At 45.3% G+C, this 25582-nt stretch overlaps 1 protein-coding gene across 2 annotated transcripts; it reads left to right on the top strand.

The window, feature by feature from the left end:
* The first annotated feature begins 1257 nt into the window (after positions 1-1257).
* On the top strand, positions 1258-24749 carry NCAPH (non-SMC condensin I complex subunit H). Of its 2 annotated transcripts, none has more exons than XM_083514230.1 (18): positions 1258-1403; positions 3537-3774; positions 3892-3985; positions 4376-4468; positions 7134-7272; positions 9716-9837; positions 11360-11549; positions 12234-12325; positions 13387-13592; positions 14521-14669; positions 15051-15157; positions 16935-17057; positions 17501-17608; positions 20807-20986; positions 21969-22085; positions 22823-22908; positions 23948-24023; positions 24228-24749. In XM_083514230.1, exons 2-18 carry the CDS (start codon positions 3542-3544, stop codon positions 24285-24287), a joined length of 2175 nt encoding a protein of 724 aa, XP_083370356.1. In that variant the 5' UTR covers positions 1258-1403; positions 3537-3541; the 3' UTR covers positions 24288-24749. The 2 variants fall into 2 exon arrangements, with proteins under 2 accessions (XP_083370356.1, XP_083370355.1); XM_083514229.1 differs by lacking the exon at positions 1258-1403 and adding an exon at positions 1684-2009.
* Positions 24750-25582: the final 833 nt, after the last annotated feature.

The following is a 25582-nucleotide window of genomic DNA, read 5'->3' as shown; positions in this document are numbered from 1 at the left end:
ACAATTTAAAAATATTTATAATACAAAATGGAATATATTGTTGTTATAAGAATTCTAAGGTCTCAAATATAAATTTAATGTTCTTAAATGTACAAGGCAAACACATACATAAGTATATAAACCACGTGTCTGAAATAGTACAGGAGAGCAATCCTGAAACAATTTTGACTCTCCCAAATTGACCTCTAATATTTCTCTGCAAGGAGGAAGGAAATGGGAAAGCCTCCCCATTGTCTTGCTTACCTGTCTTTTGGGCATATTTGTGCATGAACAGGGTGAACCTGTGACCTCGATTCAGGAACTAAAGTATTAACCATCACAAAAGAATGTCCAGGCTGCCCAGGTAATGCAATGTGACCATTGTCAGGCGTCCTGGTAGGCAGGAGTTCTGCGGTAGATCGCCTCCTTCTGCGAAGCATGTATGATGTTTTAGGCGGGTGGTCAATTTCAAAAGTCTATATAAGGGCTTGCGCACCATTGTTCAGGGTTCTCCTCCCTCCTGCGTGAGCACGCTGTTGCAACCGTTTAATGAAGATCAGGCTTACTAGCTGCTTTGCTTCTCAATATTCTCTGCTTGGCCTCTGTTATTTTCTCCTATCGATAGGGAACCCACCTAAGGATTCTACGTGGGCTCTTGAAGACCCCAATAGGGAAAGGGAGCAGTTTTTTCTTATAACATTGTATAAAGCATTTACTCATAAACAATATATAAAAATCAGCTCTTATATATTATGATCATGAAAACAGGCATATACAACAACAAATATAGGGTGCTTATTTATTTATATCTTTAAAACTATGCATTAACAAAATTGAGATACACCTGCTGGTACGCTCTCTCTCTTCCCCATCCCAACATATTTCCCAACTTTTATCATCTTTCTGGTGCTATGCATTTTAATATGAATTTTTTGCTGGTGACTTCTCCTAATAATCCTGGAAATTGTAGCTTTTTGGTGCTCTACAATTCAAATGATTTTTTGGGGAAATTTAAATATTTGATGCGTATACAGCCTACCTGTTTGTTAGACTTTTGCTATTTTTAATTATCTACAATGTCTTTCATTTATCAAAAAAGGAATACCTACTGTAATCTGCATTTACTGTATTAAGAACAGTCCTATTTTTAAAATCACAATTGAGAGAAGTACGTATGAAACTCGGAAATTCCAGGAACAGACTCTCTACCCTTTTCATAACTCTGTTCTCTCTAGCTCCTCACACGTGGTACGCGCTTAGCCTCGCGCCGCCCGTTCCCTGCGCGCTGACGTCACGCCGCGCCGCGCCTGCGCACTGTGTCGGCGCGGGGAAATTAAAAGCGGAGAAGCGGCGCTTGTGAGGAAGAAATGGTTGCCGGCTGGGAAGTGTGAGTCGGTGGCTGACTCCGCGCGGCCGGGGAGAAGGTGAGTTAAGGGCGGCTAAGCGGGTAATGAAAGGTCTCCGTAAGGCAAAGCAGGCCGCGGCCGCCTCAAGCCTTGCCCCACATTCGGAGGCGCCTTCGCGGGGGGGGGGCGGCGGGCGGGAAAGAGACTCTGCAAGAAGCTGGTCGCTGATTGGCCGACGTTGGAAAGGCTTGGCCAATAGGGAGCGGAGAAGTGCGCGACGGAGGACTTTTGAAAGGAGCGACGTTGATTGGCGGGCGCAAGCGTCGCCCGAAGGCCGCTCATTGGGTCGCCCTGGAGCGGGAGCCGGAGCGGCGGGAGAAGAGATTGATGGAGGCGCGGACGCGCACGGGCCTCGCTGCTGGCGCGCAATGAAGGGAGGCTGCCTGCTGCCCGTGATTTAATGCTCTGGCCTCGGCAGCTTCCAAGCTGTTCTCTCAAACTTGGGTCCCCAAACGACCCCTGACCACTGGTCCTGGGAGTGATGGGAGTTGTAGTCCACCAACAGCTCGGGACCCACGTTTGAGAGAGGCTAGCTTGTGGTCACCTTTGTCTAGGGAAAATTGGGGGAGCGACTGGGAGCTCCCAGTTAGTCCTGCTGCTGATGGATGGAGCATATAGATAGAGGTGAGCGGTCGGAAGAGTGTACTTGGGCTTTTGAAAAAGCTTTTGGCAAAGTACCTTACCAAAGGCTGCTGAGAAATCTTGGCAGTCACAGAATAAGAGAGGTCCTGTTGTGGATCAGGAATTGGTTAAGTGGCAGGAAGCAAATAGTCGGAAGACATACGCTGTTCTCCAAATAGAGGGATGTAGGAAGCGGAGATCCCCAAGGATTGGTGCTGGGACCTGTGCTTTTTTACTTCATAAATGATGTAGAGTTTGGAGGGATCAGTGAGGAGGCCAAGTTTCCTGATGACACTAAATTGTTCAGAGAGGTTAAATCAAAGAGAGATTGTAAAGAGTTCCTGAAAGGACCTCTAAGCTGAGGGCAGTAAAAATGGGAAATGCAGTTCATTATAAACAAACACAAGCTGCTGCATGTTGAAGCAAAAAAATAATAATTTCATGTACATGCTCATAGGGTCTGAAATGGCGGTGATGGACCAGGACTGAGACCTTCCATTGAGCTATCCACCATGACCCCAAAACGCTGGCCAGTGTGCAGCAGCAGCAGTAGAAAAGGCAAATTCCATTATTTACGTATTAAATTTGTCAGTCACTTTATCTTGCCTAGAGAAACCTAAAGTAACTAAATAAAGATACAATAATTCCCACATAGATACATTAAAACCATTGCAACTGCCTGGCAGGCAAAAAGTGAAGAGTGTCTTTTTTTTTTTTTACGCCATCTGGTGGAAAGTTGAGGGGGAGGGGGCTAAATTGGCTGTGCCAGGCAAGGAGTTCTAAGCCTGGGTGCAGCCAGGGAAAGACCCTTCCCCCCCCCCCAAATTCCCACCAGCCATATCTCAAGTGCAGAACATGGAAAAGACCCTTTTCCCTGAATCTAATTCGGTCGTACCTTGGAAGTTGAACAAATCCATTCCAGAAGTCAGTTCGACTTCCAAGACGTTTGAAGCCCCATCGGACGTTCAGCTTCCAAAAATAGTTTGCAAACCAGAACAGTCACTGGGTTTGTGGTGTTTGGGAGCCAAAACGTTCGGGAACTAAGCTGTTAAAAAACCAATGTACAGCTGTATGTGAGCCAAGTTTCATACTGGAGAAGATGGTATTTCAGGTATCCTGACCCTAAAGTGTGAAAAAGAACCCTTTTCTTGCCCACATCATAGGCTCCAATGAGTTACTTTAGGGAACCTATTTCAGCCCAAGGACTCCTTTCTCTCAAGGGTAGCCTTCCAGTGATGGGCACAGGTGGGAGTCAAGAAGTAGGTGAGTCCAGAGAGGGGAAAGTGAGTATAGCAATGTGACTATATCCTGTGCAGTAGGCTACACTCCAGCTACATAAAATCCAGAGGTTTGCACACAAACACATTTCTAGGCAGGCAAAACCACTCAAAGAGGGCATAGAGCAGGAGTGCTGAGGCATGGAAGACATTAAACCAGTACTTTTAATTGTGGTAAGAAATGAACTGGAAGCCAATGCAACTGTTGTTACCAAGGAATCATAGATCTCATTAGCTGTTGTTTCCCTCCTAGCAACAATGAGTGCCTCAACGCCGCAGTCTGCTGGCTCTAAAGGAAATGCCTCTTTCGACAGTGTGTTTGTGTCCCCTGGCACTAGGCGGCAGCCTCTTAGTGCCTCAGGCACCCCTGTGCTGGAAAACTGCCCTGGGAATGATGATGAGCGAGAGAGGAAGCAGCGTCGGCGCTCCAGAGTGGTTGACTTGCAGTTTAGCACCGAGTCCCCTCTGTTTATAAAGTCTCCGTCCAACAAGTAAGTGTGGTTTGCGCAAGCATTGATATTTTGTGTGTGTGTGTGAGAGAGAGAGAGAGAGAGAGAGAGAGAGATTTATTGCTGTACTACACTGCTTTGCTTATTTCTTTGTTTTAGGCAAGCAGAAACATCATTGCCAGCAATTCCACAATTGTCAAATGCCCAAATTGCAGATCATTATTCCACATGCATCAAACTTTCAACAGAAAATGTAAGTAAGTCTAGCATCCGTTCATTAACCTCAAAGACACACCCTTATCAAGAGCTATTCTGGCTACTACAGGCAGAACTGCTTGCATTCCATGATTTCACATAAATGTAAAAATGCTTCAGAATCTAGATTTATACCTTCAGAATACTGACCATCTTTCCTCCTGCATAGCTTATTGTACTTACACATGTTAACTAGAAGGAGAATTAATGATACAAATAAAGCAAGTTTTCATAAATTTCATATCATTCAAGTGGAGTGTAGAATTAGACCTTTCTTGGCACAGGATTTAGATGAACTTGTTGCAGATTCTAAGAATATTGCTTACTGTAGATTCCAGGATGAAGAATGTAGCTGTCAATAATGTCAACTTGCTGTTCCCTCTTCCAGAAAATCACCACGAAGAATGTATTTGGTTTGCACCTTATCGACTACATGACAGAAATACTCAAACAAAAGGACTCTGAACCCACCAACTTTAAGGTTAGAGGCCTTCCTGATGTGTTTCCTATGACAGAGAATGCGCACAGAAAAGGTTGGGCTTGATCTGCGTATCCACTTCTGGTACCTTTTGGGAGGGTCCTGGGTTTCTTCTTACACTCTGCTTCTTTGAGGGTCATGTGTGAATGTATACATTGAAATACTGCTATTCTTCCTAGTGTGGTCCATGCAGCAAATTTTAAAAATACCCCCTCTGGAAGAGCTGGCTTACTGATCTACTGCAGAAAGTGAAAACTGTCTGCCACCACATTCTACCTAGCAGTACCACACATTCATTTATGGAGGATTCAGGTTGGGTTTGCCAGACTTTGAAAGGCTAGTTCCAGGATGCCAAAAGCCATTGTGGGGGAAGATTGTTTTGACTGAGGAACAACCAGGCTGGAAAGGAATAGTTGGGTATATTTAAATTTGTTGTTGTTGTTTAATCGTTTAGTCGTGTCCGACTCTTCGTGACCCCATGGACCAGAGCACGCCAGGCACTCCTGTCTTCCACTGCCTCCCGCAGTTTGGTCAGACTCATGTTTGTAGCTTCGAGAACACTGTCCAACCATCTCTTCCTCTGTCGTCCCCTTCTCCTTGTGCCCTCCAACTTTCCCAACATCAGTGTCTTTTCCAGGGAGTCTTCTCTTCTCATGAGGTGGCCAAAGTATTGGAGCCTCAGCTTCACGATCTGTCCTTCCAGTGAGCACTCAGGGCTGCTTTCCTTAAGAATGGATACGTTTGATCTTCTTGCAGTCCATGGGACTCTCAAGAGTCTCCTCCAGCACCAGAATTCAAAAGCATCAATTCTTCGGCGATCAGCCTTCTTTATGGTCCAGCTCTCACTTCCATACATCACTACTGGGAAAACCATGGCTTTAACTATACGGACTTTTGTTGGCAAGGTGATGTCTCTGCTTTTTAAGACGCTGTCTAGGTTTGCCATAGCCTTTCTCCCAAGGAGCAGGCGTCTTTTAATTTCATGACTCCTGTCACCATCCTCAGTGATCATGGAGCCCAAGAAAGTAAAATCTCTCACTGCCTCCATTTCTTCCCCTTCTATTTTCCAGGAGTTGATGGGCCCAGTGGCCATGATCTTCGTTTTTTTGATGTTGAGCTTCAGACCATATTTTGCGCTCTCCTCTTTCACCCTCATTAAAAGGTTCTTTAATTCCTCCTCACTTTCTGCCATCAAGGTTGTGTCATCTGCATATCTGAGGTTGTTGATGTTTCTTCCGGCGATCTTAATTCCAGCTTGGGAATCATCCAGCCCAGCCTTTCGTATGATGAATTCTGCATATAAGTTAAATAAGCAGGGAGACAATATACAGCCTTGTCGTACTCCTTTCCCTATTTTGAACCAATCAGTTGTTCCATATCCAGTTCTAACTGTAGCTTCTTGTCCCACATAGAGATTTCTTAGGAGACAGATGAGGTGATCAGGCACTCCCATTTCTTTAAGAACTTGCCATAGTTTGCTGTGGTTGACACAGTCAAAGGCTTTTGCATAGTCAATGAAGCAGAAGGAACTCTCTAGCTTTCGCCATAATCCGGCGCATGTTTGCAATTTGGTCTCTGGTTCCTCTGCCCTTTCGAAATCCAGCTTGCACTTCTGGGAGTTCTCGGTCCACATACTGCTTAAGCCTGCCTTGTAGAATTTTAAGCATAACCTTGCTAGCGTGTGAAATGAGTGCAATTGTGCGGTAGTTGGAGCATTCTTTGGCACTGCCCTTCTTTGGGATTGGAATGTAGACTGATCTTCTCCAATCCTCTGGCCACTGCTGAGTTTTCCAAATTTGCTGGCATATTGAGTGTAGCACCTTAACAGCATCATGTTTTAAAATTTTAAATAGTTCAGCTGGAATATCATCACTGCCACTGGCTTTGTTATTAGCAGTGCTTTCTAAGGCCCATTTGACTTCACTCTCCAGGATGTCAGGCTCAAGGTCAGCAACCACACTACCTGGGGTATACGAGGCATCCATTTCTTTCTGGTATAGTTCCTCTGTGTATTCTTGCCACCTCTTCTTGATGTCTTCTACTTCTGTTAGGTTCTTTCCACTTTTGTCTTTTATTATGGAAATCTTTGTACGAAATGTTCCTTTCATATCTCCAATTTTCTTGAACAGATCTCTGTTTTTTCCATTCTATTGTTTCCCTCTATTTCTTTGCACTGCTCGTTTAAGAAGGCCTTCTTGTCTCTCCTTGCTATTTTTTGGAAATCTGCATTCAGTTTCCTGTATCTTTCACTATCTCCCTCGCATTTTGCTTGCCTTCTTTCCCCCACTATTTGTAAGGCCTCGTTGGACAGCCACTTTGCTTTCTTGCATTTCCTTTTCATTGGGATGGTTTTAGTTGCTGCCTCCTGTATAACGTTACGAGCCTCCATCCATAGTTCTTCAGGCACTCTGTCCACCAAATCTAAATCCTTAAATAATGGCTACTATTCCTGACCGTTGGGCCAATCTAATCAACCTTAGTTTGTCTTCGTACCCTTTTCAGCCTGAGACAGAAGCCCAGAGTAGGAGGAGGTAGGAAGTCTGGGAAGCAAGGCAAAGAAAAGGAAGCTTTTTCTTATCTTGTTGACAAGTAGTCTGTAGGTTCATAGTAGCCCACTCAAAGCTTAGTTCCACTCTCTTAACTTCTTTCTTAACATTCCCCCTTACAGGTAGCAGCTGGTACCCTGGATGCCAGTGCAAAGATCTATGCAGCTAAAGTTGATGCTGTCCATGCAGATGTTTACAGAGTTCTTGGAGGGCTGGGAAAACATTCTGCTACTGCAGAGCCTGTGGATGGTCAGGATACAGGTGTGTTGCTTAACACAATGAGCTGAGCATGGGATTTGGAATAGCACGTGTGGGGAAGGCCCATAGCACAGCTGTAGGCAGTGATGTGGGGTGGGGAAAAATCTGTTTCATTGGTACCTATGAATGAATGTCAAACAAGATAAGGCAAGCTTGGAAGTTGTAAGTGCTAATTAATATATTTCAGATGATTATGAGTCAGCGTATGCGAAGTTATTTGGGTAACTGAAATCTGTTACTAGTTTTTAGTGTTTAAAGACAAAGAATAGTATGTACTGCCTTAATGCTGTTTACCTGAAACAGTATTAAGGCAGTACATACTATTGTCTGTCTTTAGATTTTTACAAATATTTCAGTAAAAGATTATACATAATAAAATGTTAAACCACATTAAGTGTGCTTTAATTTCTCCCCTCAAATATACCGTATTTTTTGTCCTATAGGGCGCACCGGCCCATAGGACGCACCTCGTGTTTTTTTTTGGGGGGGGGAAATGAATAAAAAAAAATTATCCCCCCCCCCACGGCTGCCACCCCAAGCCTTGCGCACACCTGCCCGAAGCACGGGGCACCCTCCGGAGGGCTCCGCGTGCTGCAGGCTGCCGCCCCAAGCCTCGCACGCTCGGCGGGACCTCCTGCCCGGCGCGCAAGGCTTGCAGATACTCGCCCGAAGCACAGGGAGCCCCGGCAGGAGGGCTCCCCGTGCTTCGGGCGTCAGGCTGCCGCCCCAAGCCTCGCGCACTCTGCGGGACCTCCTGCCAGGCGTGCAAGGCTTGCGGACACTCGCCCGAAGCACAGGGAGCCCCGGACCTCCTGCCGGGCGTGCAAGGCTTGTGGACACTCGCTGGGGCTGCAGGCTGCTGCCCGCAAGCCTTGTGAGCCCGCGGGAACTCCCGCCGGGCGTGCAAGGCTTGCGGATAGCTTCCTGAAGCCTGGAGAGCGAGAGGGGTTGGTGTGCACCGATGCCTCTCGCTCTCCAGGCTTCAGTGAAAGCCTGCATTCGCCCCATAGGATGCACACACATTTCCCCTTCATTTTTGGAGGGGAAAAAGTGCGTCTTATGAGGCGAAAAATACGATATCAGGTCTAATACTTGTGCTGTGTTGAGACTAAAACATACCATTTTTTGTTGTTGCTTTACTAAAAAGAAGTAAAATAAACATGCTAAATTAGATTACTCACCAGGGCATCAGAAACATTTACAATGGAAGCTGAAAATAGAATATTCTCTGAGAAATTTTCAATTTAAAATTTCCCAGATCCACATCACTATTTGTGAGACACACAGTCCCAGATCATTTTCTTAGTATCTCTAGTTTTTGTTTTTAAACAAGTGGGATTTGTCTTCAACCACACAAATGTCGTCTTTTTATTGGTATCCACCATATAAACTGACATTCACCCTGGATAATTAATTTGTATCCCTTATACAAGCCAGTGTGGTGTAGTGGTTAAGAGTGGTAGACTCGTAATCTGGGGAACCGGGTTTGCGTCTCCGCTCCTCCACATGCAGCTGCTGGGTGACCTTGGGCCAGTCACACTTCTCTGAAGTCTCTCAGCCCCACTCACCTCACAGAGTGTTTGTTGTGGGGGAGGAAGGGAAAGAAGAAGAAGAAGAAGAAGAAGAAGAAGAGGAGTTTGGATTTGATATCCCGCCTTTCACTCCCTTTAAGGAGTCTCAAAGCAGCTAACATTCTCCTTTCCCTTCCTCCCCCACAACAAACACTCTGTGAGGTGAGTGGGGCTGAGAGACTTCAGAGAAGTGTGACTGGCCCAAGGTCACCCAGCAGCTGCATGTGGAGGAGCGGAGACACGAACCCGGTTCACCAGATTACGAGACTACCACTCTTAACCATTACACCACACTGGCTTGTATAAGGGATACAAATTAATTATCCAGGGTGAATGTCAGTTTATATGGTGGATACCAATAAAAAGACGACATTTGTGTGGTCTTTTTGTGTGAAAGGAGAATGTTAGCCGCTTTGAGACTCCTTAAAGGGAGTGAAGCTCTTCTTCTTCTTATGGTGTCTCCTTTCTGGGAAAGCCTTCACAGCCTTGTGTTTCCAATACATCGCCTCTGGTTTTTTGTTTTATTTTGAATGGGAGGTTGAATAACATCCAACCCACCAAAGACTTTGTATTTGCAAGCAGCTCAACTTACTTTTCATACTTATGTTCTCTTCCCTGCATTTGTCAGTAGGTAAAAGTATAAATCTCACTTCATGAAAGTGACTTGCAATTTTTTTTTGAGATAGTCAAAGCATAATTGAGGAGATGGGAAGATCCATTTGTGTAAAGAAACAGGAGAGATTGTTTCTTTCTCACCTGTAAATGATGCAAGATAGCAGAACAGTTGGATTTTGTAACTGAGTAGCACTGGAAAGTACTTGCACCTGGATGATGATGATGATGATGATTACCTTGAGTTGTGACCATTCTTGTAGGTGGAGGGGTTGTGGATTCTGAGAGTTCCAAAACACGTCTGAGCAAGAGGAAGCACCAGTACAAAACTATTGAACGGAATCTGAATAACATTAATATCTCCGATGAAGATCATAGGTGTGAGGTGAGAGAACCTGCTATCTTGTGTTCCTGTTGGGATCCATCCTTTACATAGAATCATAGAACTGTAGAGTTGGAAGGGGCCTAGAGAGTCATCTAGTCCAACCCCCTGCAATGCAGGAATTTTCGCCCCTTTAGGGAGTGAAGTGTTGTTCCACTGTTCTAGGTCTGGCATACAGCTGCACACAATGTGTAGAGTATCTGACAGAGTGAGAAGTTAGTGCTTTCTTGCCCATGGGCAGAGCAAGTTCACAGTCCACAGAGTGGAACTGGGTTGGTATCAAGGACCAGTAGCTTAAGCTCCCTTGACACACAGAAAGGAGCTGTGGGGCCAATGTCCATGCATGAAGTCTGGATGTATGCAGGGGAAAGCCTATCTGTGGATATCTAAGTGCATAGACTTTCCAAAGGAGCTGGAATCCTGCACCATTAGGTACCAGCTAGTGTGGAAAGCATATAGAGTTTTATGTGTTCCCATGCAGCCTGTGATCCTAAGGTGACCTCAGACCATTTTCTACATGGGATGTGAAGGCTAGCATAACATGGTCAGCGGTGCCAACTTGAATAAAATATTTGGGGGGGGGCAAGGAAGCCCTGCCCTGTATAATGGATCACATTACATGGTGCATGGACACCATTTGAATCACAATGCCCATCAACTTTGGGGTGTTCCGGCCCCCTCAAATATTTTATGGGGGGGTGAAGACTGCTCAGCTCCTAGGAGTTGGCTCCTATGAATGTGGTTGTATGCTTTGTAAATTGTTGTAAACTGCCCTAAGACCTTAGGATGAAGGGCAAGTGTTGTTGTTGTTTAGTCGTTCAGTCGTGTCCGACTCTTCGTGACCCCCTGGACCAGAGCACACCAGGCACTTCTGTCTTCCACTGCCTCCCGCAGTTTGGTCAGACTCATGTTTGTAGCTTCGAAGACACTATCCAACCATCTCGTCCTCTGTCGTCCCCTTCTAATAATAATAATAATTACCAATTGAAGCTATAGATGAGAAATCTATAGTTAAGGTGAGAACTCAGTTGAGTCCATTTTTAATTAATGGAGGCAAATCTTAATTTTTAGGGCTCAGCAAAGGATGCTTTTGTTTGTCCTTTGTTGTACTAGGAAGATAAAATATTTGAAGACCTAGTAAAGCATAGGACCTTTTTGTCTATAATGGTAGGTTCTTGCACTTCCTATAATATTTCAAAATGTGTTGCTGCATATTGAGATATATGTTTTTGATCACTTAGGCAGTCAGTTGTATTGCTTAATCACTGAAGAGGCTTGATGTAAAAAATATGAGTAAAACCATGTGCCTTTTTGCTGTGGCGGGTGGAAGAGGGATGAGAAGTGAGAAGGGAACATTTGGTGGCTTCTGTTTCCTTCCCTTGACATACTCCTGGGAACATGTTTGGGGACAGAGCCTGGAGCCTTTGCTACTGGTCCAAACAGTGAACGTTAAGCAGCATCTGCAAAATTTTATTGAACTTGATATTTGAACCTGAGCTCCTGTTGTTTCCCCCCACCCAACCAGGTGGATCCCATGTTCCAGAGAACAGCAGCCTCCTTTGATGAGTGCAGTACGGCTGGTGTTTTCCTCACTATGCTTCATGTACACAACTTTCTCAGTGAAGTTCTCTTTGATTCCATGGTCATCCCCCTGCCTTCTTCTACGACTGCCGAGCTGCCGACATCTTCTCATGTGAAAGTGACAGGCTTAAAGTGTAGGTGCTAACAGTTGCTAACTCTCCATCTTCTTCTAGGTGCAGTAATGTTTCATTTTGAGTAGGCTGAGAACCAAGCCAGGATAGAATAGGTGGGATCACACATATATGGAGACCTTTCCACTTTGCAGTGATAGAGGAGTCATGCTGCTTTGCCTCTGGAGGCAGAGCCAGTCTGAGTGTTCACAGGAGCTAAGCTTTATAAAGAAAGAGATGCCTGCAGGCTTGATGCCACCTCTTCTTTCTACTTTGATTTGGTAGGGAGTGGGGAATGTTTGCTTCACTTAATGCCCTGGAGAAGAGATACTATGTGACAAGCTCCAAAAATGAGTTTACCCTCAACAGAAGGCTCTCTTTTGTCCATCTCTCTGCAAGTATCAAAGAAGGAGCAGCTTTGGATATGGCAGGTGCCTGTGTCCTTGAAGTCTGCAGGGAGTAGAAACTGAAGGAGTGGAGGGTTGGGGAGACATGGTACCAAGCCCCCTGACACCAGGGCCTCAGCCAAGTTACCAGTGATCAAAGATATAAATTACTATTAGTAGTGCAAGGATTAGGGCCCTATCAAGATCACTCATGAGTTCTCTTCGTCCAGAGTTCTCATTTGTGGGGGAGCATGGTAGCATAAGGGGGGGGGCAGTTATGGCTTGGAATCTCCAACTCCTCTCTTCTTGTCTTCCTTTCTAGCCATCCTTCTGCAGTGTGCTGAAAAGCGCCCCATCTGCCCTTCTTTGGCTGGCTTCTTATTTACCCAGTGGGACAGTGAAACCCATAATGAGGTATGTCAAGCTGGCCGTTACAGTGAATTACAGTGGTCACACAATGGGGGGGATTCAAAGCTATTTCAGATTCTAGCCCATAATTGCCTGCATTTCATGGTGGTTGTGTTTTTTTTAAAAAATGTTTCTGAAGCTTTATTGCCAGCCACTTGATCTTGCAGGCAGAGGTACCTATAGCCTCACAGTTGCACATTACTATTACGCTGAACAGGTGACATCTGGGATCTGATTTAGAGGGCACCCTAAAAACATATATGTTTGGGTGCTTAGTATAAAAGCACCATATTTTAAAATGTTCTTCATATCTTCATGTTCACCATGTGGGCATGGTAGCTTTATGAATGTGATTAGTCATTTACCTTATCTATATAGCTGGCCTACATATCTATATAGGTCAAGTAACTTTTGTGTCAAATTGTGACAAATTCCTTGGCCACTGAGGAAGATCTTTTGGAGACTGAAGCGACTTTTGTTTCTACTTATTGTCACATCAGATTGATGTATAGGCATCATTTTGGGTGGATGAGATGTACCGTATTTTTCGCCCTATAGGACGCACTTTTTCCCCTCCAAAAATGAAGGGGAAATGTGTGTGCGTCCTATGGAGTGAATGCAGGCTTCAGGAAGCTATCCCCCCAGCCCGGCAAGCTGCCAGAGCGACGCCGGAGCCCCCAGAAGGGAGCCAGAGCGATGCCGAAGCTGCGCTCTAGGACCTGTTCTGGGGGCTGGGGTAGGGGGAAGCTCAGGCTTCCCCCGCCCCAGCCCTGCGCCTGGGGGGGGGGTGGAAATAATTCCCCCCCCCAAAAAAAATCTAGGTGCGTCCTATGGGCCGGTGCGTCCTATAGGGCGAAAAATGCGGTATGTTGTATTTTAGTAATCTTATTTTTGTTGCCTATTCTTGTTTGTGGGATTAAAATGCATTTTGTTCTTGTATACATTTTAGCAGCTATTCATATATTCCCCCCTTTCTCTGAAGTCACACAAATTATGCACTAATTCTGTTGTCAGTCTTCTCTCTGCCTCCAAAAGGATTTTCCTTTTACATTTTTTTTTCTTTTCAGTCAGTGGCTGCTTTGTTGGATAAATTTAAGAAGAGTGACCAGGCATTTGACATCAATGCAGAGATCGATAGTGACCCTGGAGACTATTCTGAGGACCCAGTAGAGAATGATTTTGATGCTGACATCCCGGCCGAGACGGTTGAGAAGGACCGTAGCGAGTTCTCCGAAAAGTTGGAGTTATGTAGACAAACACCTGGAATGTTGAGGTATGTTGAGGAAGGTTTGTGTAGGAATCAGGCCTTTCGTGTGGTGGTGCCTACCCTCTGGAACTCCCATCAAATAGACATGGTCACTATTGTGTTTTAGCACCTGTTGAAGATCTTTTTCTTTCAACAAGCCTTCTAAATCCCCTTGAGTATTAGAATTGGATTTGAAGTTTTGGAGAATTGTTTTATAATCCATACCACTGCTCCTTCAAGAAAATAATTTCCAGCCTTATGCCTCCAGTATATGCCCTCTGCTTTACTGGATGGAACGTTTCAGAAATCTCAACTCATCCAGTGAGGTTGAGAATGTCTCCCATTACCTGCTAAGTGGTCCCTTATACAAGCACCATAAGCACACAAGTCTTGTAGCCTCCAATCTCTGTCAGGCAGACCCATTGTGATCTATGTATTGATTGCAGGCAAAGATGTATTCATTACCATCCAAATAGCCAGATTTACTCTAGCAACAAAGAAAATTACCCAGGTTCCAAAAACGGGAGGGGGGGCAGGGAGTGGGATTTGCTTTTGTCTTATTATATTTTAACACTTTTATAGCTTATTGTAGAGGAATAATGTGGGATTTACATTGGGTGTGTGTTGTTCTGTTGTATATATCTGTCTGCTGAACTGGAATGCCTGTTTTGTTTGTATTGTGTTGGCCTATGGTTTTCTTGTTTACGTTCAGTTAAGAGTGGATTTCAAAGGTCTATAAAACTATGTATTATATGTTTTACTCTGAATGTTTTTCTTCATTGTGAAATCACTTCAGGATGCTTCACAGGCAACAATTCATAAAAATAATTAAAATGGTGGGGAGAGGTAAAAAAAACCAACCTTTGAGGAAGCTTTACAAATAGAAGAAAATCCTGGTGAGAATGAATAAAACTGGTGACTTTTATAATCAGGCGTGTGTATGTACTTCTTCCAGAAAAGAAGTGGTTCCCCTGGGGGAAGGAGATGTCAGGTCCATGTCGCTTCATTTGTCCCTGAAGCCCAGCGAGTATTCTTACTTCAGCCCCCGAACCATGTCCATGTGGGCAGGCCCAGAGCACTGGCGGTTCAAGCCTCACCATAAAGGTAAGGCTGTGAAGGGAGTCATGGGAGTTCATTCCCTAGCTTTCTGCTTGCTTACTGACCTACAGCTTTATAGGTCCTGTGTAGAATTTGGAAATGCAAGTCTTCTCAGAACATGAAATCCACAGTTCATGCCTCTTCAGATGTTGACTCAGTCAAAGCAAAGCATTGTCAAAGCTTATCCTGACCCTCAAATTAGGTTTGAGAGTTCCAAGGTGAGGTGGTTTGTTGTAGAGATTGCTGAAAGACAACTGAGGCGATACTCAACATTTTAGGAAGTGCACTCTGAAACAAGCAGCAGCACCAAATAATAAACTCTTGTTAACCTTCTGTAGCAGATCCAGCAACATCTTCCACTCAGTTGCTTCTACTCACTCTTCACAGGTGATGCCAACCCTGAGAAAGCAAACAAAAGAAAGGCTGCAAAAAAAGTATTTGAGATAAACTTTGAAGATGAGATTGATTTTGAGCCTTACTTCTGCAAAACAAGGGTATGTTTTTAACTCTTGATAGGGGCGTGTATGTGGGTGGTTGTTACACAAGATATTACTAGCTTTAAAAACAGTTTAAAAAATATTTTATACAATAAAGGATAGGTCTTGTCAACTGCTGTTACCCATTACAACTTTGGAGAAGTCCCATGTTAAGATAAGACAAGCCTTTGAATACAACATGTTGAGGAGGATAGTCAGCAGTAGGAGACGGCAACTAGAGCAATGTTGGCGGAAAACTCTAAATGAGTCTGACAGAACACGGGCTAGAACCTCTTTGAAGACCTACTCTGTGGCAGTGCAGGCAGTGAAAAAGTATTTTTCTGTCTCTGCCTCTATTGCATCAGCAAGGAACTGTTCAGTGGAGCTGTTTCAAGTGGTCAGGGGTCTTTTACAAAGGCCCATGTCATAATTTAGACCACTTGACAGCTCTCTGTGAACAAGTTGCTCAGCACTTTGCTGACTTAAATCGCTCAAATCTGTTCTGACTTGGACACTATAGTTGATACAGGTCCAGTGGGTGTAACTCTGGCCTCTGCTTCTCCAGTGTTAATGGATCCTTTTCAATTTATGCAGCCTGAGAATGTAGACAAGGATCCTTGAAAATGTGAGAGCTACTGCATGTATTCTGGATTCTTGCCCTTCCTGACTCATCAAAAGGGCCAGTGGGGGACTGGCTGGGAGGGTGGAGGGAGTGGTCAGTGCCTCCTTACAACAAAGCAGCACACCTAAAGGAGACAGATATAAGACCTCTGTTGAAAAAGCCCTCCCTGAATCCCACCGTATTGGATAATTATTGGCCAGTCTCCAAAATACCATTTGGGGGCAAGGTACTGAAGTGTCTGATGGCTTCTCAGCTCTAGGGGTTTCTGGAAAAGACTGATTATCTAGATCAATTTTAGTTTGGTTTCAGGCCTGGGTATGGGACAGAGACTGCTTTGGTCTCCTTGGTGACTGCTTTATGCCAGGAACTGGACCGGAGGGGTTCTGGACCTCTTGGTGGTTCTTGTACCATCAACCATGATATCCTTCTGGACCACCTTGCTGGGATGGAACTTGGAGGCACTGTTTTACAGTGTCTCTGTTCCTTCCTGGAGGGGGTGAACCCAGAAGGTGGTGCTGGGGAACTTCTGTTTGACACCTTGGCCATTGGCCTGTAGAGCCCCTGAGAATCCTGCTCTGTCCTCTGTACTATTTAACACTTAGGTGAAACCTCTGGGAAAGTTTGTCCAGAGTTTTGGGGTTCGGTGCTGATGACACCCAGCTCTTATTTCTCCTTTCCACCTAAATCCAAAGAAGCTGTCTTGGTTCTAAACCAGTGTTTTGGAAAGTGTGGCTCTGGGTGACAGCGTGTGAAAATTTCCATTATAAATTAAGAACTCTTAGCATAGCATATAAGCAGCCTTGACTTGATAAGTGTATAATAATCATGCATTCTTTTTTTTATATATAATCGGAGTAGGTCTAAAATTCAAGGCAGTTGAATCAATGCAGGGACTGCAGTTTTGAGGAAATATCTCCAGATTACTTTTCCTACCTTCTGCAACATTTGTTCTTGCCTTCTTAGCTCACAGACTATTGGTGTGTTGCCCTATACCATTGATTCCCAAACTGCAGTGCTAAGGTACTACAGGAGGTGCTGAAGTGTGTATCGATACACGAAAGCATATGCAAATCAGATTTGATTCCAGTGCCAGGTATAAACTTCAGGTTTAGAAAGGTGATATTTGGATGGGAGTGCTTGATTTTTCTGTGGGCTTCTGCTTTTCTCAAACAGGTAGCTACTACTCTGTCCAAGTCAACCCTTGAAAGTCAAAACAAGAAAAGCAAAACTCTTCCTGCAGACTTCCGCTATGATCCAGACAACCTCACCCGCCTCTTCCTTAAGCCAGCCAATAGGGTAAGCTTTCTCAATTCCATGCAACACTGCTGCCTTGTCTCCCCATGTCATTACAGTGCTACCTCTGGTTACGTACTTAATTCGTCCCGGAGGTCCATTCTTAACCTGAAACTGTTCTTAACCTGAAGCACCACTTTAGCTAATGGGGCCTCCTGCTGCCGTGCTGCTGCTGCACGATTTCTGTTCTCATCCTAAAGCAAAGTTCTTAACTTGAGGTACTATTTCTGGGTTAGTGGAGTCTGTAAGTTGAAGCGTATGTAACCTGAAGCGTATGTAACCCGAGGTACCACTGTACTGCAGTTTCAGCTTGGTTTGGTTATCAGTCAGCTGCTCTGGGCAGAAGGGCATGCTGAGGCAATTTCTGGAGTGAGTGTGCTTTGGTTTAATGTTCTTTCCCATTAGTGACTGATGTCCTAAGTCACCCAAGTCTTTGGTTTCTGCAGCTGTCGAAGGTGCCACTGCAGGGTGACTCGTCCAGTCACGACAGTGAGGTTGAAGAGTATGATTACAACAACCCCAATGACACCTCCAATTTCTGTCCTGCATTGCAGGTAAGCTGCAAAGATCAGAGAAACACTCTACTGTGGGTTGCATCCTTTCTTATATGAAGGTTTTTGGTGAGTCTTATAGAAGCTGGCTGCCAATCTGGGCAGAGAGGTTTAGCAGCCTTCCTATTGGTTAACAACCTCGGTGGCTTTTGCCGGTTCTGCCTCAGTGCAACATTACGTGTAGGACCTCAAAAGGCGCTCAAGCAACTGAGGGACCCTAACTAGAATAAGGAGTAATCCCACATTGTCTGAATCTCAGAAGGGGAATAATATTTTGCAACCATGGCACAGGCAGCTTCTCTAAGAGGTGTGCAAAAAAGAAGCAACAACAGACAACTTAAATATTAAAAAAATACACAGCTACAGAAAAATGTTACATTAAACAAAGTTACATACCCCCCTCCCAATATCAATTCATTTTCCTTCTGACACACCCTCCCTCTCAGTCTCTGGATTCTCTCCCAGGGTCCAAACAAACTCTCAGCTCACTCACAAAAGTCTTAAACAAAAGAAATTCCTGGAAACCGTGGTCATTACCCTACTTTGAACAGCCTTGGCTCCCCCAATAATCCTGGGGACTGCAGCTTAAGTGTGCTGAGAGTTATTAGCAGACCCTGTTCCCCTCACAGAGCTACAATTTCTAGATTGGTTTAACAATTAGTCCCTTTCCCCAGGAAACTTTGGGAATTTTAGCTCTCTGAGGGGACTTTGGGTGTTCTAACAGTTCCTGGTACCTTTAAACTACAGTTCCCAGTATTCTTTGGGAAAAGCCATAACTATTAAAGTGATATAAGATTTTATTTAACTAAATCGAACTTGAAGGGACGCGGGTGGTGCTGTGGTCTAAACCACAGAGCCTAGGGCTTGCCGATGAGGTCGGCAGTTCGAATCCCCGCGATGGGGTGAGCTTCTGTTGTCCGGGCCCAGCCCCTGCCCACCTAGCAGTTTGAAAGCACGTCAAGTGCAAGTAGATAAATAGATACGGCTCTGGCGGGAAGGTAAACCGCGTTTCCATGCGCTGCTCTGGTTCGCCAGAAGCGGCTTAGTCATGCTGGCCACATGACCCAGAAGCTGTCGGGCAAACGCTGGCTCCCTCGACCTATAGAGCAAGATGAGCGTTGCAACCCCAGAGTCGTCCGCAACTGGACCTAATGGTCAGGGGTACCTTTACATTTTAAAATCCAGCTCAGAGTAGACAAATGGAGATGAACAGGCTGGAATTAGTCGTGGTCATTAACTTCAGTGAGTCTGCTCTGGGTTGGACTAGGATTGAAATTGAATACCATCTCTTCTGCTTTAAATGTTTGGGGTTGTGCTAAACTGAATTGGGTCTATTAATTTCACTGGGTCTACTCTGAGTAAATGTTACTAGAATACAATTAGTAACTGTATTCTGTATGTGACCTGAATGGCATAACCAATAATATTGTATGTGAAGACTTACAGCATCACTGAAACAATGGATGAAGAAGAGGGAAATAGAAACATGAGTAAATCTGGATGATATTATTGTTATGGTCATACGTAGTTTGGGTTACAGTGCAATTCTAACCATTTTTACTTGGAAGAATGTACTTTGGGATTCACTGGGGATTTCTCCTGGGTAAGTGGGGTTAGGATTGCAGCCTTAATGAAATTTGGCTATGTGGACTACTTATTTTGGGAAATTCATTCCGCAATCGGTATTCCCTGGGCAATTTACAAAACTGACTAAAAGAACAACACATGATAAAATGCCAACAAAAAACATAACACCAGCTTAAGAGTTTAAAACTTCAGATATCTGAAATCCTGGGGTGGTGATGGGCACTTTGCTATAATTTGGGTACTAGGCAAAATGGGTGCCTTCCTGGGGAGGGCATTGCACAGGTGCAGCACCACCATTTTCGAAGGCTGTCTCCTGGGTACACTTACTACTGAGAAAAGCCTCATAGCGGGGGCGGGAAGCTCCAATAGATACTTGGCTCCAAAGACATGGCTTTAAAACATGAATTAAAGCAATTTGGATTGAGCCTGGAAGCAAACAGGAAGCCAGTGAAGCTGGGACTAGACTAAAACGGGAGAGATCCTACCTTCTGGTGTCTGTTAGCTCAGAGTGCAGATGCTAGAAAGTTAACAAAAGCTTTTTAGCTATCCTTGGCCTCACATAGAGCAGCAACACAACCTTGACATTATCAGAGCATAGGTAATGGAGGCTAAGCTATCTGTCTGGAAGAGCCTATGAGCCTGGATTGTCTAAAAGTACTCTGCCCCCTGAATCCACTTGAGTCTCCAGTGACAATGATGGGGCTGTAAACCTCCCCCAATCTGTGTGCCTGACTATTGTGGCAGAGTACAACCCCTTCCACAACAGGCTGAACACTATCCTCCTGAACAGATGAACCACCCACCAACAGCACCTCTGCCCTGTTTGAACTGAGCTTCATTAGCTGTCATTCAGTCCATTAGTGCCTCCAGGCACCAGTCCAGAATTACCTCCACTTCACCTGGATGAGATGTAAAAGAGAGAAAGCTGAGCATTGTCAACATATTGATGACTCCTCACTGCAGTCCCCTGGATGACCTCATTCAGATCTCACTGGAGGGCTTTGCAAGAGCTCAGTAGAATATGTCAGTGGTTAAGGATTATTCCATTAGCTGGCTGTGGAGTCTTTAGCAAGTGGAATGGATGACCTCATTTGTGTTCATCCATGGGAAACCTTAGAAAGCCCTTATGGAGTTGCAAACCCATATGTCTCAAGTGGTTAAAATCTTGAGGCAGCAAAAACATCCCTTTTATGTAGTTTTATCTCTAGTTTACACAGTTATTGCTGCCTTGTAGCTGATGCATTGTCTCTGGTGGAGGAGGATACAGGAGATCTTATGGGACCTTTTTCTTATAGTACATCTAACTCTCCAGTGTTTGAAGGCGTTTGGAAATCTTCCTGCATTCCAAAAGCTTTCATATCCTCAATATCCACTTGGCTCGATACAAGAGTTCCTTTTATGCCTTAGCATAAAGATGAAATCCTTGAAGATAGATTAGTTTTAGAGAGGGGTGGGGAATCTGAGTTCAAAAAGTTGGAGCAACTCTGCAGAAAAAGTTGGGGAGAGAGGGAATGTTGCTTGAGTGTGTGGGTGAGGGGCGTTGCGTGTTTCCTGGCTCTCCAGCTTAACTCTGACCCTGTTTGGCTTCCCTCCCTGTCCTTTTTTTCTACTCAGGATGGTGACAGTGATGATGACGATGACGTTCCTGTGGACTTCATGGGCCAGAATGGGATGTTTGAAATGACAGCCTATCCTGCAGGAGAGGCAGGCCAGGAGAGAGAGCTCAATGGAGGCATCAGTGGGAACACCATCACCACCTATGGGGAATTGAACCTGGTGGCTGAGCCACAGAAGGCAAGTTCTGGTGTAGGATGCATGGCCTGCAAAGCAGCTCCTTTCTTTAAGGCTTATGTCTGTTGTGCGCTATCAGGGGGGCTGAGCTGAAGGCGTGGCACACATTTCACCTGTAGGGATATTGTAGGTGGCACTGGAACCTGGGTGTCTGTCTGTGGCTCATGCTATGCTACAGTTCCATTCTTCTGCTCCAGGCTTTTGCCACACTTGCTGTGTAGGCCAAGGCAGCTCTCTTTCCCTGCCACCCATTGCATAAGGCAGGGCTGGGGAGCCTCATGCTTGGGACCTGGCTGCAGCCCTCCAGGGGTCTAGCTGGCCCTCAGGGCTCTTCCCACCCACCTTGGTTGTCTTTGCCCGCCTGGAATGTGTCCTTGACCTCTGATAATGCTTCTTGTCTGCCTGGTTGGAGGAAAGAGGGTGGGAGGGTGGGTGGTTGTTTAGAAATTAGGCTACTGCCCAAAGATAAAACTTGGTCCACCATCTTTTACTCTGCCTACACCTACCAACACATTTGGCCTCTGGAAGGGAGTGTGGCCCTTTGGATTGAGTGTGGCCCTCCCCACCCCTGGCATGTAAGGTAGTCTTGTGCCTAGATGGATCTGTCTTCTGCACGGTTCAGAGTCCTTGTGTTATGGTGGGGGTGGGGGTATATGCTTGCCAATTCCTGGTGAAGCTAGGAGGATGGAAATTTAGTTCTTTCGCCTACTGGCTGGGCTAAGTGGTAGTTGGTATTTTTGGTGCCAAGAAGATCTACGTGTTTATTCAAAATAAAAATGACGGTCAGTTGCTTCCTCTGCTTCTGTCCTTTTTCTTATTGAACTCTTGGGTTTATTTAGTTTAAATAGCAAGCCCAAGGGCATAGGGAGTAGCTTGTGCCTTGATGCCATAAGGGGCAGGGTTGAAGATTTGTCTTTCTGTTTACTGATGCCTTCTAACTGGATGGTCTTTGGCTAGCTCTGTTTCCCTTTCTCTGCTCTTCTAGGTGAACAAGATTGATATTCAGTATGCAAAGACTGCCAAAAAGATGGACATGAAGAGGCTAAAGCAGGGCATGTGGCTGCTCCTGACTGATGCCCAGACAAATCAAACTGAGCAAGAGGTATGCAGCCCCAGGAAACCCAGAATGCCTCTGCTGTCCTTACCCAGTGATGCCTTGGCCCATTCACCATCCCAGACAGACAGGCTCTCATTCTGCTTTTATCTCAACCAGCTTTGGTGGCACTCTTAATGTCACCTGGAGCCATTTGCTTCCTTGGTTCAGCAATACCAGCAGAAAACTGGAATTCAGGGCTGTGTGCACTCTGGATTTAAGGCTGAATTCTGTAATCTATTTAAAAAAATCTAATCGACTTCGCTAATCACAGGGAGGACCACAGTGCTATGCAGGGTACTAGAAATCTTACTCACCCCTCCTCCCACCCCCTAGTTCTGGCTCAGGCATGTCTTTGTAAACATAAGGATTAGAGACTTGCTGTTTAACAAAGCCAAAGTTCTCATAAAGCTGAATTCTGAATTTTATGTAACAGCAGTACACCCAGGATTGCACACCTATGGCTGTATTTCATTTAATGCTGCTTTCTGCCTTTGCATTTTCCTGCAGTTGGCACACACCCTGATTTTAGGCAGAGAATCTGTCATAGCAGTAATATAATACTTAATATTTATATAGTACTTGCAGGTGTTCAAGTTGTAATCCTTCCCACAACCTTCTGAGGTAGGTAATATTAAAAGCACTGGACACATGGTACAGAAGTTTAAAACATGACAGGATCTGCTTCACAGGCTTTCAGTTTGCTTACTAGGTGACCTTTTAAGATTTCAAACTTACTTACACAGAATGAAGTCATGGAGAAAGATGCTAACTCTTCAGTCGTATCTGGTCAGAAGGTCTTCAGCAGCGTTATCAAGGATCTGTGTCACAGGTACTTCAGGTCACCAGGACTTTGACTAGGATTCCAGGAAAAGAGACACATTTACACCCCAATCCTTTGGCTGAAGCATTGGAGCCAACCACCATGGGGGTCCATTTAAAGTGTGCTTCATATGTTGGCATTGGCTCCCAAGTTTCTTCAATTAGTCATCAAATTTTCCTGTTTGCAAAAATAAAATAAAAATCAACCTTGAGTCACTGACATGATTGTGCTCTGCAAGTGGAATGTTGGTTGTAGAATTTAAAATCTTTTTAGAACCATGCTGTACATTCTTGCTGTGTATCTGAGAGGATGACTTCAAAAGAAGGCATAGACTGGGATGCAGCAGGTCTTCCTGTTTTATCCCATTGCAAAATAACCCAGCTGTGAGTAGCTGTCTTGCTGACAACCTGCTAAGGTAGTCAAGTCATAACTAGTACTGACCTAGCCTTCCACTGGAACACTAGAAGTGCAAAGTACTCTTAATAGTATGCATGTTTACCAGTTCTATCCCTAGAAGGTATGTTTAAGATTGCAGCCCAAGGCTGGAGTTGGATAATAGTTCATAAGAGAACAAAAGTGGCAAGCTTGTCTGGGTGCCAACCTTCTGTTTCCAGGGGTGCACACATTTCTTTTGCTCCACTGTTGCTTCTGGTCAAACAGGTTTGGTAGGTTTCTGAACAGATAGCTGCCAGATCGGTTTAGTAGGGGGAAAGTGAGTTTGTGCAATGCAAGATGTGAGCTCTTACTAACAAAACCCACATTCACTCAACCCTGTAAGTCATAAAGCATGGTTTACTGTAAATGTTTTGGATGTGCTCCTATTTTGTTCCTATTTTGATCCTCAGGCCACAACCTGAGCATCAGTTTACATGTCATGCTTCGCCAAGGCTCATGGTTTGTTGCTGCTGGCCTGACAAAGAGGGAAAAGCAGGGAGTGTTATTTAGCAGCATGTAATGCTTGTTCAATGGTAGTCCATGGTTTGTGGCTTAATGTGATCATGCCCAAAGCACTTGATCTACTTCTCAGCTTGATTTTTGTCTTTCACAGACTGCCTTCCACGATGGCAAAGAACTTGTCTGCACCACTGGCATTTGCTTGCCTCCTGCATCTGGCGAATGAAAAGGTACGTGATAAAGGCAGGAACTTGGATAACATCAAGGACAGGCTGTAGAGAAGGGGCTCTTTCTGGCCCACACAGACAATGCAGTGATACACATTGTGGCCTTGGCAAACAAGTCCATGATATCTTCTTTTCCGCGCTTGCTGCATATGTGGAAATTTCAAAGCTTGATAAGTATTTTGATCCCTGTTTCCCCTTTGTCTCCAGAACCTGAAGCTAGAAGGTGTGGAAGACTTGTCTGAAGTCTTAGTGCTGCAAGGAGATTGATGTGTGCCACTGGGGCAGAATAAGAAAATCTTGGACAACCTAGGATGGAATTTATCTAACACACACACACACACACACACACACACACACACACACACACATGATCCTCATAGACTGAGGAGGCCAAAAGCACCATCAGTACATGTTCTTGATTAAACAATTTGTGATTCCAAGACTTGAAACTATGGGAAGTCAGGAAAAGAGTGCCATTAGTGTTTTAATTCTCTTCTGAATTCTGCAACTTCCCTCTCCCACTGTCTGGTTGTGATCACAGCTAAGAATTGCTAGATGTATTCAGTTTGCTTTATTTTAACATGAGTATTTAATTCCTGTACATATAAAAACTCTCCTGTATGTCTTTTTGCTCTCTTCTTATAACCTCCTTTATCATTGAATATGAATGTACTGATATATTTGTACAAATGTGTGTTTTTTGTAAGTAATAAACAATGTGACCCTCCACATCATTTTGGCATTTTATTTGTGTGTAAGAAAACTGTGTAACTGGTGAACAGGCTAACACGAGTAAAGTGGTGCCCCGCAAGACGAACGCCTCGCAAGACGGAAAACCCGCTAGACGAAAGGGTTTTCCGTTTTGGAGGTGCTTCGCAAGACGAATTTCCCTATGGGCCTCCTTCGCAAGACGAAAGCCCATAGGGAAATCTCCGGGACAGCGGGGAAGCGCAGCGCGTCTTCCCCACTGTCCTCAGACCTCCTCCAAAGGCTGGCGGTGGGGCGGAGAGACCTCCTCCCGCCGCCAGCCTTCGGAAGGCTGCTCCGAAGCCTGGCGGAGGGGCGGAGAGACCTCCTCCCGCCGCCAGCCTTCGGAAGGCTGCTCCGAAGCCTGGCGGTGGGGCGGAGAGACCTCCTCCTGCCACCAGGCTTCGGAAGGATGCTCCGAAGCCTGGCAGTGGGGCGGAGAGACCTCCTCCCACCGCCAGGCTTCGAAAGGATGCTCCGAAGCCTGGCGGTGGGGCGGAGAGACCTCCTCTCGCCGCCAGGCTTCGGAAGGATGCTCCGAAGGCTGGCGGTGGGGCAGAGAGACCTTCTCCCCGCGCCAGCCTTCGGATGGCTGTCCTGAAGACTTGCGGTGGGAGGAGGGTTTTCCTTCCCACCGCCAACATTCAGAATGCTGTTCTGAATGTTGGCGGTGGGGAGGAAAAACCCTCCTCCCACCGCAAGCCCCGGGAACAGAGGAGAAGCGCTGCGCCCCTTCCCCTCTGTTCCCGTACCTGTCCTGAAGGCTTGCGGTGGGGAGAAAAGCCCTTCTCCGCACCGCCAGCCTGGCAAGCGGT

The sequence above is a fragment of the Podarcis liolepis genome (genome assembly GCF_965112155.1).
Source record: "Podarcis liolepis genome assembly, chromosome: 7".
NCBI classification, from domain to species: Eukaryota; Metazoa; Chordata; class Lepidosauria; order Squamata; family Lacertidae; genus Podarcis; species Podarcis liolepis.
This window is presented reverse-complemented; position numbering and strand designations above follow the sequence as displayed.